The 14,451-nt window shown below is 44.0% G+C and overlaps 1 protein-coding gene across 3 annotated transcripts in view; it reads right to left on the bottom strand.

The window, feature by feature from the left end:
* ZC3H4 (zinc finger CCCH-type containing 4) overlaps positions 1-9,151 on the bottom strand; it is a 59,510-nt gene extending 50,359 nt beyond the window's left edge. For 2 of the 3 annotated variants that reach the window (XM_068250731.1, XM_068250732.1), the window contains exon 1: positions 8,745-9,151. In XM_068250731.1, the coding sequence (XP_068106832.1) occupies positions 8,745-8,842 (98 nt within the window). In that variant the 5' untranslated portion in view covers positions 8,843-9,151. Of the gene's footprint in view, positions 1-2,323; positions 2,525-8,744 lie in introns of those variants that run through there. The other variant, XM_068250733.1, reaches the window with a different exon arrangement.
* Between the last annotated feature and the right edge of the window lie 5,300 nt (positions 9,152-14,451).

Here is a 14,451-nt window from a genome sequence, read left to right as displayed (position 1 = left end):
CCGGCTGGAAAAAAAATTCTGGGGAGAACACTGTAAACGCTCGCGGTACTCGCCGCCAAGCGTCCATCTGAACCGGCCCTTGCTTATAATAGGGTACTCCTAGGCAATCTATAAGAAACCAATGGATTGGTGGACCAGTTAATTTTAGTGCGGGTGATTTTGGTGTTGACATACCAGGAAATTAGCCTATGTGAGCCACATTTTTGTTCTGCTGGGGTTTTTATGTTGGTGGTTGTTTTGGCACTGGCCATTTGGCTATTATACAGTACTTTAGAGAAACCAACAAGACAATGGAAAGCTGGAATCAGTTATGGTACATTAACAACATATTGCAGTGCAGCAGAAAATATAATCTGTTGGAGTAATGTGATGCATGAATTGCAGTACCGCAGAATGGTCGCATTAAAGAGATACTGTAAGGAAAAAGTCGCAGTAGAGCAAATCTGACCAAGCGCGGCTATTTCCACCAGCGCCCATCAAAAAGCCACTACTGCAGGTGCGCAGAAGGTAAAGATTGACATGTCTTCCGTTCGGGGGCCTGCCAGCGCTGGATCGCCAAGGCTTAGGAGGATGGGGGAAGCCTCATTAAGCTCCACAGGAAGTGTTCTTTATTACAGTTTTACGTTAACAGTTCCAGTGAAACATACATTGTATGTATGGTATGTTTTACTGCGTTAAAAGCACCCCGTGATGAAACCTTTCTCCTCCGTTGTGATCCCATTTTTACTGGCCACACACCGCATTTTGTTAGTGTGAACATTGCCTTTATCGGTTTTGCGTTAGGCATGCATTAGAAGAGTTAGGCGATATGGTAGGTGTTCGCTTTAGTTGTCTGAGGATTAAAGCAAAATGGAAGTGAAAATACATTTATGATATAATTGTATGTGTTTTACTAATGGTAAATAAAGCATAGAACAGAGTCTTATATATTTTTAATTTCATTTCAGGCTTAATTCTAAACAGCAGCAGTGACAAATATGCTTTGATGAGCTGAAGAACAAACAGAATTAACCTTATCAGAAGCCTTTTTTCAGCCAGATAAAACTATGGCCTTCTATTTACTTTTTAGAAAACTGGACTGAATTTAACAAGTTGTTCGACAAGCTCAATTTGCATAGATAACAAAACTTGTACTGAAAAACAAAAATGGACTTCAGACAACTTCTTAGTAGGACTAGTACTAAACGTACCTATGTTTATCTTATGACATCAGGAAGGAGTTAACGTGGGGGAGGTTTAGGCATCAGAAGTTAATATTAGGGGTTGGTGTCAGGAAAGTGTTAATGTCAAAAGGGGATGGTTGGGTGTCAGGAAAGAGTTACCATATAGGAAGGAAAGGTGGTCATCAATGGAAGAGATCGTCCAAAAATCACCAGTGAAAACGTCATCACAAACTGTAAATAGTAGTGTATCCATAAGTACCAATATTTTGAATTTCCTGCGCTCATACCAAATCCACCCCATGTACAGATCCACTCACTAGCATCCACCCATAACTGAAATATCAATTCTGGACAAACTAATCCCTTGAATTTTAAGCTACGTGTTTTGATTGGAAGTGGAATGGCTGACACAGCTTAAACGACTGGAAAGCAGATTGCCAACTGACTGCAAACAATGTCAGCCTGCATTTGTCAAGCCAGTACGTCTCACAAAGGGGAATGTATAAACATCTCTGCAGCACTATTTAGATCACATTCAGTCCAAGCACATAGTAGTACAGCTTTGTACTGCGTTAGCCACAGCTTAAAGCCGGAATCTTTAGTGTTAAATGACACCGTTCCTGTCGGGGACACCTGAGCTGTTATGAAACACTGGAACTGTAATCTATACAGGCATCATTTCCTGGTTTAAGCATCAAATTAATACGATAAAGTTTGTCAGCTTTGCCAAATTCCATCTTTCTAGAATGAAAATAAAAAATCCTTATTTCTGCTAAATTAATATGAAAACCTGGTGTGGTGACAAGCACTTATATAAGCACATTCCCTTAAAGGTAAAATATACACAAGTAAATCCTGACAACTCTGGATCAAAATCCTAATCTAGGTGTTAGAAAACAAAGCTACCTGAGGTGCTAAAATCCACTATATAGATTTTCTGTATGGGAGAAAGGGACACTTATTTTTCTGGCAATATCCATTTGTAATAACTGAAAGCAAAACCTCACAATAGCTTATGAAGGCATGCAAGAGAGAGGGGGAAAGAGAGAGACAGGACCTTACTGCGTATGTGGGTTTATAATGGGGGAAAGAAATGATCATTTCTCACAAATGAGTGGCTGAGAAAATACATTGTAGTTTGGGGGGTGGTTGATACTCACATCTTCAGTTTCACAGTAATAACTTTTACGTTCCTGCTTTTCCTGCTAAGAGCTTACACCAAACTGGAAAAATCATTGAAAAAAAAATGAGAACGTGCTTTAAATGAGGTGGGTATTTAAGACAGGACTGTGGGAGATCCAGAACTATTTACATTTTGTCAGTTAAATCTTGGTAGCCCCCCAAAAAAAATACTCTACAAAATGCTGCAGCCTCGGAAGGAGGGTTTAGAGAAAAAAGGAGAAGCAAGTATCTGGTTCAAAGGTCATTTGTCAGGGGCGAGGCTCCACTTCTACACATACAGCAAGTTTTAGCAAAGGAAAAGTGGGCGGAGGAAAGGACTTGGCATTCATCTGCACCATGTAAATCAAACCCACACTAATCACTGAGATTAAAACCAGGCATTCATGCAGAAGGAAACACTGTGATGCAAGCCACTATGTTAATGATGGACACAAACAGCCCCTCCCCTTGTACGCTGCCATTTTACAAAACTGAAACCACCACGGTGAGAGCAAGGTTAACCCTTGCTAACATGGACGGCAGGAGATCCAGCTTCACTTGAACTTACATTGAAAGCAGGGAGAAAAGAAAAGGTCTTTTCTTCTGAAGCAATACTAAGTTCTCTTAGCCCACACTGGCAAAATCAACAGTAAAAAAAAAAAAAAAAAAAAAGAGGAAATGTTCTGGGTAAAAGTAGGAATGACTCAGCTTGTAATCCGCCCAGCAAAAAAAGTGTAGTCCTTTTAGCTCCTCCAGAAGTTATTTACAACATTTAATGTTTTCTAATGCAATGCATTATACAATGCAGGCATACAATGCAATTTCCCGTCCGATCGCCGGGAATCGGGCGATTATTTCCGACATGTCCAATCTGTTTCCTATCGAGAAAGGGACCAATTTTGTGAAGTTATCGGAAAATCGATCCCATCGGTCGGGAAACTGCATCATGTGTTTGCAGCATACCAGTTCTAATTGCATAAACAGAAGCCTATGCAGGCAACACACTGGTAGATTGACCTGGCAGAGTATTAGGATATAAATTAAATGTGCTAACAACGCAGGTGGTCTACTGAAGCAAGCATGCACTGATGCTGTGTTGCTTTCAAACAGCCAATCAGGCGCTGTTTAAAAAAAAAAAAAGTGACAGACTTTAATAAAGCCAGTAGGACACCCAGCAGGGATAGAGTAGGCTGCTTTTCCACTTGAAAGCGTGATAGCAAGCGCAATCGTGCTGTGTTTGCACAACCTGCTCTTCCACTGTCCGCGATTGTGCTGTGAACCATCAGGAGCAAAACACAATCGCAACGAAAATTGGGCAGGCAGACAACTGCAAATTGCGTTGATGGAAATGGAGCATCTCGATTTACATGAAAATTGCGGTGCTGTTGCGATCAGCAAAACGGCGTTGACCCGCTTATTTGAACAGATCGCAGCAAGTAGGAAAGAGCCGCATGAACACTGTCGGCCAAATAATTTATAACGTAATGTTGTAAAAAAAAAAAAAAAAAAGCAATTTTTTTTCATTGTGTTAGTTTCAGTACAGTCCCAGTACAGAAACCAGACAGGTATGTTTTATACATACCTGAGGCTTCCTCTAGCTCCATGCGCACGGATCACTCCCACACTGCCGTCTTCCACCATCCGCAGCTTCGGTACCGGGTTCCTTAACTTCCTCCGGCCGCAGGAGAGATATGTAGAGGGCGCACTTCTCATGTGCAGATTGGCCGCGACTGGAGGAAGTTACAGGACCCGGTACCGGAGCTACAGTCAGCAGAGGACGGCTGAGTGGGAGCGATTCATGCGGATGGGGCTGGAGGAAGCCCCAGGTATGTTTAATTTTTTTTTTACCCCATCTCTGGTAAACTTTAAGCATCCGTAGATGGTATGTCATCAAACGACCCCTGGCCAACTCTTTCCCATATAAACCTGAGGGGTACGCTGAGGCTACGTTTACAGTGGCGCTGCGTTACCTGCAGGAACGCAATGAAACAGAATGAGAAAGTCACGCCGCATGTTATCAGCACGCTGCATACAATCAAAAAGTATGCACGCAGTGCATTAGGATGCCGCACGATGTTACAACGCACCAGCCGCTCTCTGAATGTCACAGTTGGTGCACTGTAGTGCGGAAAGCCCCGTTACAATGCGGCCATTACGTTAAGACTATAAAAAATCTATGCAACAGGAACATTTGTTTATTTTCACTCCTTAAGTTACAAATGCCAATGTAAAAGATTAGCCACAGCATGATAACCTTTATGAAAACAAAAATCTTCATTACAGGATACGGAAATCCTCAAAAAGAAAACAACAAAAAAAACCCCGAAGTTTTACTTGTTTTCACTTCTGCAGAAGGCACTGAATTGGTTAAGCCTCAGTGTTTACCATCACACCACAATGCTCCAGTGTGAACATAGCCTAAAACTCTTTTGGGAACCACATCAACTTATCGGTATGTTTTTTAGAATGCAAGAGAAAACCAATACAAATACAACAACAACTGTACTACAAATACTACGCAACTACATTACAATTGTGTTTCATCATACAATTAATTGTTTAAAACTGAGCCCCGCAGCAGTGAATAAACCAATTCCAATGATTGCCAGGCCAGTGTTCTCCCCAGGCTCTTTTACCTGGGTGCTCCACCCGGCAAGTTTTGGTGGGCACTCGGCTCTCATCGGCTTAACTCCACCTCTGCTGTTAGCAGAGATGTGTAGAGAAGCACCGGACCTGCATTCTTTCATCTTGCCCCACCCGGCTACTTTTTCATGCCACTCGGCTGGAAAAAATTTCTGGGGAGAACACTGCAGGCCATACTGCCAAAGATATATGACACTTGCCCAATGTCCAGCCAACACATGGAACTGATGCTTGGTATACACGATGCAATTTTCTGTCAGATTTATTGTCAAATCGACTATTTCCAACATGTCCGATTTTCCATTCACTTCTATGCAAAATCAATCGGAAATCAGAGCAGACATGTTGGAAATAGTCGATCCGACAGTAAATCTGACAGAAAATTGCATGGTGTGTACCTAACAAAGTCTTGTACACATGTACAAGACCTGATGACCACACGGACTGGGTCTCGATACCTCAAGTGACAGTTCAGGGCCAAGTGTTCTACAAACCTGTTGCTAGACTAGAGGCGCTCTGTTGCTATGGAGATAGGAGGAGGGAAGACGGCGCATGTCAGAGATGTGAGGTGGAGAGCAGCAGCCTTAACCTGCACATGTTGGATCTCTCACCGGTGCATCTGGGCCACCATACATAAACTAGATTTTTAGGAATGGCGGCCCAACCAGCATCCTCAGCCCAGAATTCTTTAGGTTGTGTATGAAGCCCAAAGGTCAGAAAAGTTGCTTATATTCAGCCAGTCAGTAAGTAAATATATGGTTGAAATAGCCACTCAAAGTATCATGTCTGTTTTCCCTATTTAGACAGCACTGACCTATAACACATTTCACTTCTTTATAAATGACACCATCATGTCAAATCTTTATTTGCAAGGTTAATGGAACATTGCCAAAGTATGTGGCATTACAGAACAAGCGCACACACATTCTCATTTCCCATATGTGTTCACATATTTAGACAAGTGGCATGACATCAGAAAATGAATGGTGTCACCCCTAACAACCATATTCTACCAATTATTTTTCTTTTGCAGACTATTAAATGTGGAATGAATGTTGTGACTGGCTGCAATAGGTAACAGGTCCTTTTCTCCCCACTTCCTGTCTCTTATAATAATACCATTATTGGTTAGCACGGATAGCTGTACAAATCATAAGCCCAAGCGACCAAATCATAATACAGCCTGTCCCAGAGAGCTACATCACCAAGGCAGACAAGCCACCAATTCTCCAAAGCCAATTAAAGCAAGTTATTGAAATCAACGATTCCCCAAGCCATTCCTCTTCTTCTTCAAGGTATTGAAAAAGGCCAAATTAAAACCTAATCAAAGTTAAGTACGACTCCTGTGGCACAATGTATTGAACAGCAAAAAACAAAGCAAAACTACTTAATAATCAAATGTTCTTTTTCAAAGACTTGAAATGCCTGTGACAATTGCTAGTTGCCGTGCAGACACCAACAGATTGCAGCAGTATTGCATCACAAAGTGCTCTGTGCTTCTAATCCCAAGGGTGACCACAAAGATCTAGAATTTACAAACAGTGATGATACAGGCCTATAAACTTGAAAAAACAAATCTATGACAAACTGTTTTTCTTGAGTATTAAACCATGATTTTTTTGCTACTCTTTTCCACCATGATAAAGGGATTACCCTTTACCCATAAGATAATTATAAGCCATTAACAAGACAAATTTTCTGGTATACAGACAGGATACATATAGACTTCTTTTATATTTATACACATATATAAAACAGCTCCTATGTATGCCCATGTAGGGAATGCTAAAAATAGGATAGAGATTATTGCCTGTCAAAAGTAAAGTGAGTTACACAGGCCTCTGAACTTCTGTTTGACAAGGACGTAAGCAAGTTTGCTAGCAAAGCACCCTGCTTATCTGGGTGACACAGATCAGTTGAACTGGTGAGGAAACAAGTTCTCTGAAACTCACTGTGATACTGTACATGTAGGTTATCAGGGCAATAAAAAGACATTTAAGCCCCATTCGCACTGGAGAACTTACTAGTGATACCAGCTTGTCTGTAAATCACTAGAGTTTGAAAAAGCTTTATGGCAATGCAAATCAATGGCGGTGTTCACACTGTACTGCTGCAGCAATCCCCAATGATTAGTGATTTGCTCAAACTTGGTGCACGCAGCATTTTTGTAACGATTTTGGAGCAATTGCATTTAAATGGTAAAGAATCACAAAACGCAATCCCTTCAAAATCGCTTTCTTGTACAGTAAAAAGAAAATCACTTTGCAAAAACACTAGAGATTTTTTCTAGCGTTTCGCGATTCCCAGTGTGAATGGGGCCTCAAGTTATTACAGCTAACTTTTTTTTTCTCCACTTAGAATAGAAAAAAGACAAGTAGCATCAGCAGAACTGCATACAGGAAAAGCCACCAAATTTCAAATACAACCACTGCACACAATACCATTCTCTACACATTCCTGTTGCACTGTAAACGAAATGAAGATTGAGTGGACAAAGTGGTAGACTTGTTGATTTTTGATCAGGGAGCGACTGATTGCTTTCCCTATCAGGCCATTATCAATCTGTGCATGGCTCACATTTACAAGAGCTGGAATGAGCATGCACCCATAAGTTTCAGATCACCCAATTCCATGCATGTTCTGGGTCAGTGACTCCAAGCATTAAAGGCAAAGGATCACCATAATCACCAGGAAAGCAGTTTTTCACAGGAAGCCATTAATATTGTCTTCCATGTTCACTCAACAAAGCTATTCTTGTTTTTTATCAAACCTTGAACAGTTCACAAGATCATAAAGTTTTCAAAGCAGTCTGGAAAGTCTCGTATTGGCTGCCATCACCCCAAAAATGACCAAATAGGATTCTCTGTGTTGTGACATAAAATAACAGAGAAAGCACCCAGTATCTATCGACTATTACAGAATAACACTTGATAAGGGTGGTAGGTGCCATATAATGACATAACAGTGAGATGATTATAGCTGTGATGTATAATTCACCTTGTTGGAAGTTTCTTTTTTTTCCTCTGTATTTGCCAACATTAGCAGAGGCAGAACTTTACACAGGGTTAATCAGATTCAGAAAGCTAATGATAAAATCACTGACAGCCTGATTAATCATTCTCTCTCTGAATTAGATTAGCCCTTTCCTATGTTCCATTTCAGCCTCTGCTAATTCTGGTTCCTGTAGAGCAAAAAATTCACATAAGGTTGAATTTTAAGCTCATCTCCAGACACAATCATCACACTTCACCTACAATGGACCCCCCAAATCAGCAAACATAACAGTCTAGAAAAACACTGATAGCACAGCATTGAACCAAGACAGCATTAACATAGGACCGCATTACAATTTTCACCATTAAGATTCATCTGTCATATCAGCTTTCACACAATTATTTGTCACATCAACATATTTAACAAACTATTTTCCTGATTATCACATTTTCACTTCAAGATCTTGTTTTTTTTGCCCTTACTAGACATTTTACCCATCTGGGAGAGAGGGGGGAGAAAGGAGGAGCTGGGGGGTCTCCTATGGGCTGCACCCCCCACCATTGTACCCGTTTTTGCCTGTATCATGACATAAGAAATCACATAGAGCTATGGATTATGACGTCATCATAGGTGGCACATGACATGAAGACTGACATTGTTACCATGGCACAGTTTTACCTTGCTGTGGACCCCCCAGCAGCAGTGGAGCCCCCCCAGCCCATTTCCCCCCTCCTGCAGACCTGAAGGGTGACTCTAGACACACAGACTCTGATGTTACTCGACCTTTCGGCGGGGAGGAAGAGGTTGGGTTCATTTTCATGGTTTGATGTTGGGGAGGAGGATTCATGGACACTGGTGCCCTCCACGGCCATAATAAGCATTAAGTGTCTGCACTGGGCTTAGTGTCACTTGTGTGAGCGGCTACATCACATGAGTCCACGTGTGCTTTGCACTGTAACACGGCGGCCAGGTAGACTTTAGAGGGGTCCACAGCGGCCCCTCACTTGGCTTTTGCCTCAGGTTGGTGACGTTGGACAGGACCTCACTGGAGTGGCTATGTGGGGGTGACGTGGGAGCGCACACAGGGGGATGGGGGTGTCAGTTCCTGGGAAGCGGGGATATTCCGTGTATCGTGGCGCAGTGAGAAGAACACAGACTTCAAAATGGCGACCGCACAGGACTGAGGGAGGCGGCTCTCTCTACCTGACGTCACAATGGTTGAGCGAAGCCGGCGATTTCCGAGGATGACGGGGCTTTCGGGTGTTTCCGGAGAGTGGGAGGCGGGAAACGGCGCGCAGCGATTGGTCGGAACTAGTGAGGAAAGAGGCTGGCCCAATCAGCGACTGGGAAGGGGGCGTGTTGTACAGAGCAGAGTGGTGATTGAGCGAGGAGGCGGGGAGCTGTGTGACGTCGATTCGCGGTGCAGCTTGTGAGTGGTTGGGCTAAACAGGTGGTAATAATTCTGGGCTATGTCCCGTCACAAGGTGCCACCTCGTCAGATTTTCCTACCGGTTTTCTAACTAGTTATGGGAAGTTCGGCTCTTTTCAATGAATCGGATCATGAACCGAATCATTTGAGTCATTTCACTGAGGAGGGTGTGGCTAGCAGTAACTCGTCACAGTAAAGGTGGCCACATGTGACAGGATACAATAAAATTATCTGATTTTACAGCAATTCAATAAAAACGATCAGATCTCCCGAAACAATCAAAAGCTTTTTTTTTTCATTCGATTGAAAAATCAGATCGGATTTTCCGTTTTCTTCGATTTTTATCGATCCAGAATGCCAGATATTTTTCTTCAATGTTTCTAAAGATTGTATGGTCTGTGTTAAGGTGGCCACACACCATACAATTTTTTAAATATCTGTTCAATTTAAGAATTGCAATCAATTTTTCTGACTGATTGTAACAAATTAAAAAATATGACCAATGTACCACACACCTATGCTCAATTTTTCCCCAATTATGATAAAAATGATTGGAAACTCTGAGAAAATTGCTAGGGTGTGTATATTAATAAACTTACAATCCAACACACACCATACAATCTTCAGAGAAATTGAACAGAAATATCTGGCATTCCGGATCGATTTAAATCGGAAAAAACGGGAATTCCGATCGGATTTTTCAGTCGAATGAAAAAAAAGCTTTCGATTTTTTCGAGAGATACGATCGTTTTCATCGAATTGCTGTAAAATCGGATCATTTTATTGTATCGTGTGTGGCCACCTTTAGATTGTCATTTTATTAATTTGCACACCTTAGCAATTTTGTCAGAGTTTCCAATCATTTTTATCATAATTGGGGAAAAATTGAACATAGATGTTTGGTACATTGGTCATATTTTTGAAATGTTACAATCCGTCAGAAAAATTGATTGCAATTCTTAAATTGAACAGATGTTTAAAAAATTGTATGGTGTGTGGCCACCTTAACAGACATCTATTATTCCTCCTCCTGGCTCCTTCTCCTGTGTGTGTGGGCCCTTTTCCACTAGCTGCGTTTTTGCCAAAAACACAAAACACATGCATTTGCTGAATCTTAGGCCCTGGATTTCGGCAACGACACACACGCACGACATCAGAAAGTGCATAGACTGCATTGTCTGATGTTCACACTGCATGCGTTCTGGACCAGTGCGGTCTGCGAACGCATGCTGCACCCATTTTTTAACAAAACGCACGACTAACCCATTCACTTTTAGTGAATGGGATCAGCCCCGCAACGCATACAAATGTACAAACATTATGATGCGTTTTGCGTTTTAATGTAAAGTATAGAAATGCATGAAAAACACTTGTATTAATTTAACCACTAGTATCTATTTTCAAAAATCAAGACAACATTTGCCAATCAGAAAAAGGCAAACGCATAAAAAACGCACATCAAAATTGGTCAAAAATGCAAACGCATGAAAAACGCACATCAAAATTGGTCAAATTTGCGTTTTGCAGTGGAAAGGGACCCTGTGCAGCGGCAGTTCCTGTCTCATCCCCTTAACTGATTCGGTTCACTCAGCTCACAGGAAAGAACCGGCTCAAATGAACCAATCACTCATAAACCGGACATCGCTAGTTCTAACAAAGTACCATATATTCACGAACTAGCATACGTGTGTGGGGTAGATTAACGACTTTAAAGTCATTGGGATTCTAAAAAAAAAAACAGATACTTACCTAAGGAGAGGGAGGGATTTGGGGTATTATAGAGCCTTCCCTATCCCGGTGCCCTCAGTGCCGCACTGGCTCCCCCCGTTTGAATCCCCCGCCGTTGGGGACTTCGGGAGCTGAGTCCTCCCGAAGACAGGCAGCTCCATACTGCACTAGTGTGCGAGAGAGAGTGCTTGCGAGTGCGCGGTATGGAGCAGCCGGTCTGCGAGAGGACTCGGGCCCCCAAAGACTCCCTTCGGCAGCGGACACAGAAGTATTTGACCTAATTGGTTGAATACTGCTACGGGGGATCCTGCGCTGGAAAGGGCACCGGGAGAGTAAGGTAAGTATCTGGCTTTTTTTTTTTTTAATCCAGGTTCCCACTGTCTTTAAAGGACTTCCGATGCGAGAGGCAAGAATGTATTTTTACTCATCTGGGCTCCTAGCAGCCGTCTCAGTCCTTTGCCGCAGGGCCAGCACTATAACTAAGGCAAAGGGGGCAATTGCCCCAGGGCCCCAGAGTCCATAAGGGCTCCACGAGCATCTCCCCTTAAAATTACATTTTCCTGGTCGCGGTGCACCAAGTACCGAGACGTGTGTCAGTGCGTCGTGCGGTAGTGGAGGAGAGGCAGCAGGCTACGGCAGGGAAATATATTACAGTGACGTTTTCCTTCTGTCTGCTCACTCCGTGCTGGTGAGACGTACCACGGCCAGCCGCAGCAGCGCTCTTTCTGACGTGACGCAGACATGTGATGTCATATCAAGATGTCCTTACCTACGAAGAGGGTCGAGGCGCCATGCAGTCGCTGGGAGAGATGCTCACGCTGGACGCATTGTGTTTAGCTTCTATCTTCATTTTGCAAAGTAGTTATACCTGATAATGCAGCATGGGGGTGGAAGAGAGCCTGCACTGAGCCATAAGGGGCCACTAGGCTATGGTATACTGTGGCCAGGCTGGAGATGCTGTTAAGAGCAGGAAGAGCGGTCTGCCTGAGTCAGTGAGGGGAGACAATAATAATCATTTGTGGGTATGAGGGCTGATGTGAGATGAAAGGAGCACCTTACATGCTGCAGTGCTGGAAATTGTGCATTTAGGCCTGGGGCACACCAAACAAGTTTTTCTGAGCGTTTTGAGTTTTTGAAACCTCCTGCTAATGTTATCCTATGTGTCTATGCACACTGGAGCGATGAGGTTTTGTAAAAAAAACCCATAGCATTACATTGGGAAGAGCTTTTGAAACCTCTAGCGTTTGGGGAGCTTTTCTGGTGCGTCTCAGCCCTTAGACAACATTCCACTCACTTATTCTGAGGGGGTGGGGGATGAAGGATATGATAATGAAGGAAGAACTTTACTCTGACTCAGGGGTCAGGAACCTTTTTGGCTGAGAGAGCCATAAACACCACATATTTTAATGTAATTTCGTGAGAGCCATACAATATGTTTCAAACAACATCAACAATCAGAGTCAGACAGGAGAAATACTGACTAACAGCTTGTACAATTAACTAGCTGACTTGGTAATTGTTTCACTTTGTACAACAAGATCCCCGCCCTTTGCCATAATAGGCTGCCTGTCAAGTGACAGGCAGTCTATTGGGCTAATCAATGTGTGGGGATCTCGTCCTACAAAGTCACTGGACCTGGCAGGATCCAGAGTGGGACAATTGGAGCAGCCGTTCATTTTGGGGTAGCGCAAGTTAGTAGTGTGTGCAGTGGCGTAGCTAAGGGGCTGTGGGCCCCAATGCAATTTTTACAATGGGCCCCCCCCCCCCCCCCAAGCACTCTATACATAACAATTGATACAGCGCACCAAAACCTGCCAATGGCAACTACAGTGTTAGAGGTGCAAGAAGGGGACAGGGAACAGTTTATTAATGAATACCACTATTCAAATTATCTATAGAAGTGAATATTATGATCACAGGACCAATAGAGAGCTAATACTGTATTTGAGGGAGGGCCCTTTGGGGCCCCTCTGGCCCAAGGGCCCCGATGCGGCCGCTACCTCTGCACCCCCTATTGCTACGCCCCTGAGTGTGTGCTTAGAAAATTTTTCTTGCGCTGCCACACTAAGGGCCCTATAACACTTAATGTGTTGGTATGCATTAGTGGCATTAGTACGCGTTGGTATGCAGCATTTTTTCCATAGTAGTGCATTGTGAAAAAGCTTTCAGTTAAAACGCGTATAGCAGGAACGCGTATGGCAGAAAACACGGGCATTACTTTGAAAATCAGTTTTCTTTTAGTTTTGACTGAGAGCAACTGATTAAGTGTAAAAGGAGCCTTAAAGAGACACTAAAGCGAATACATTTTGCCCTTTTTACCCTATTATTCGCTTCAGTAGTCTCAGCACAAGTAAACCGGCCGCATCCCCACCGCAAAACGAGGGATGCAGAGCCCCCAAATCCCTGTGCAAACATCTACGACCAACTTGGACGTAGATGTGCGGGCATTCGCAGCATGCACCAGATGACGTGGATGTGCAGGCACTCGCAGTACGCACCAGATGACGTGGATGTGTAAGCACTCGCAGCATGCACCAGATGACGTGGATGCGTGGCACTCGCAGTACGCGCTAGATGACGTGGATGTGCGGGCACTCGCAGTACGTGCCAGATGACGTGGATGTGTGGCACTCACAGTACACGCCAGGTGATGTGGATGTGCGGGCACTCGCAGCACGTACCAGATGACGTGGATGTGTGGCACTCACAGTACACGCCAGGTGACGTGGATGTGCGGGCACTCGCAGCACGTACCAGATGACGTGGATGTGCGGTCACGCGCAGTACGTGCCAGGTGAAGTGGATGTGCGGTCTCTCGCAGTACGCACCAGATGACGTGGATGTGTGGGGACTCGCAGCATGCACCAGATGACGTGGATGTGTGGCACTCGCAGTACGCGCCCTTGACGTGGATGTGCGGGCACTCACAGCACGCACCAGATGACGTGGATGTGCGGGCACTCGCAGCATGCACCAGATGACGTGGATGTGTGGGCGCTCGCAGCATGCACCAGATGACGTGGATGTGCTGGCACTTACAGCAAGCACCAGATGACATGGATGTGTGGCACTCACAGTACGCGCCAGATGACGTGGATGTGCGGGCACTCGCAGCACGCACCAGATGACGTGGATGTGTGGGCACTCGCAGCATGCACCAGATGACGTGGATGTGTGGGCGCTCGCAGCATGCACCAGCTGACGTGGATGTGCGGGCACTCGCAGCATGCACCAGATGACGTGAATGTGTGGCACTCACAATACGCGCCAGATGACGTGGATGTGTGGGCACTCGCAGTATGCACCAGATGACGTGGATGTGTGGCACTCGCA

This window comes from Hyperolius riggenbachi, chromosome 8 (assembly GCF_040937935.1).
Source record: "Hyperolius riggenbachi isolate aHypRig1 chromosome 8, aHypRig1.pri, whole genome shotgun sequence".
Lineage (NCBI taxonomy): Eukaryota > Metazoa > Chordata > Amphibia > Anura > Hyperoliidae > Hyperolius > Hyperolius riggenbachi.
Note: the sequence above shows the minus strand (reverse complement) of the source record. Positions and strands in the feature narration are given on the sequence as shown.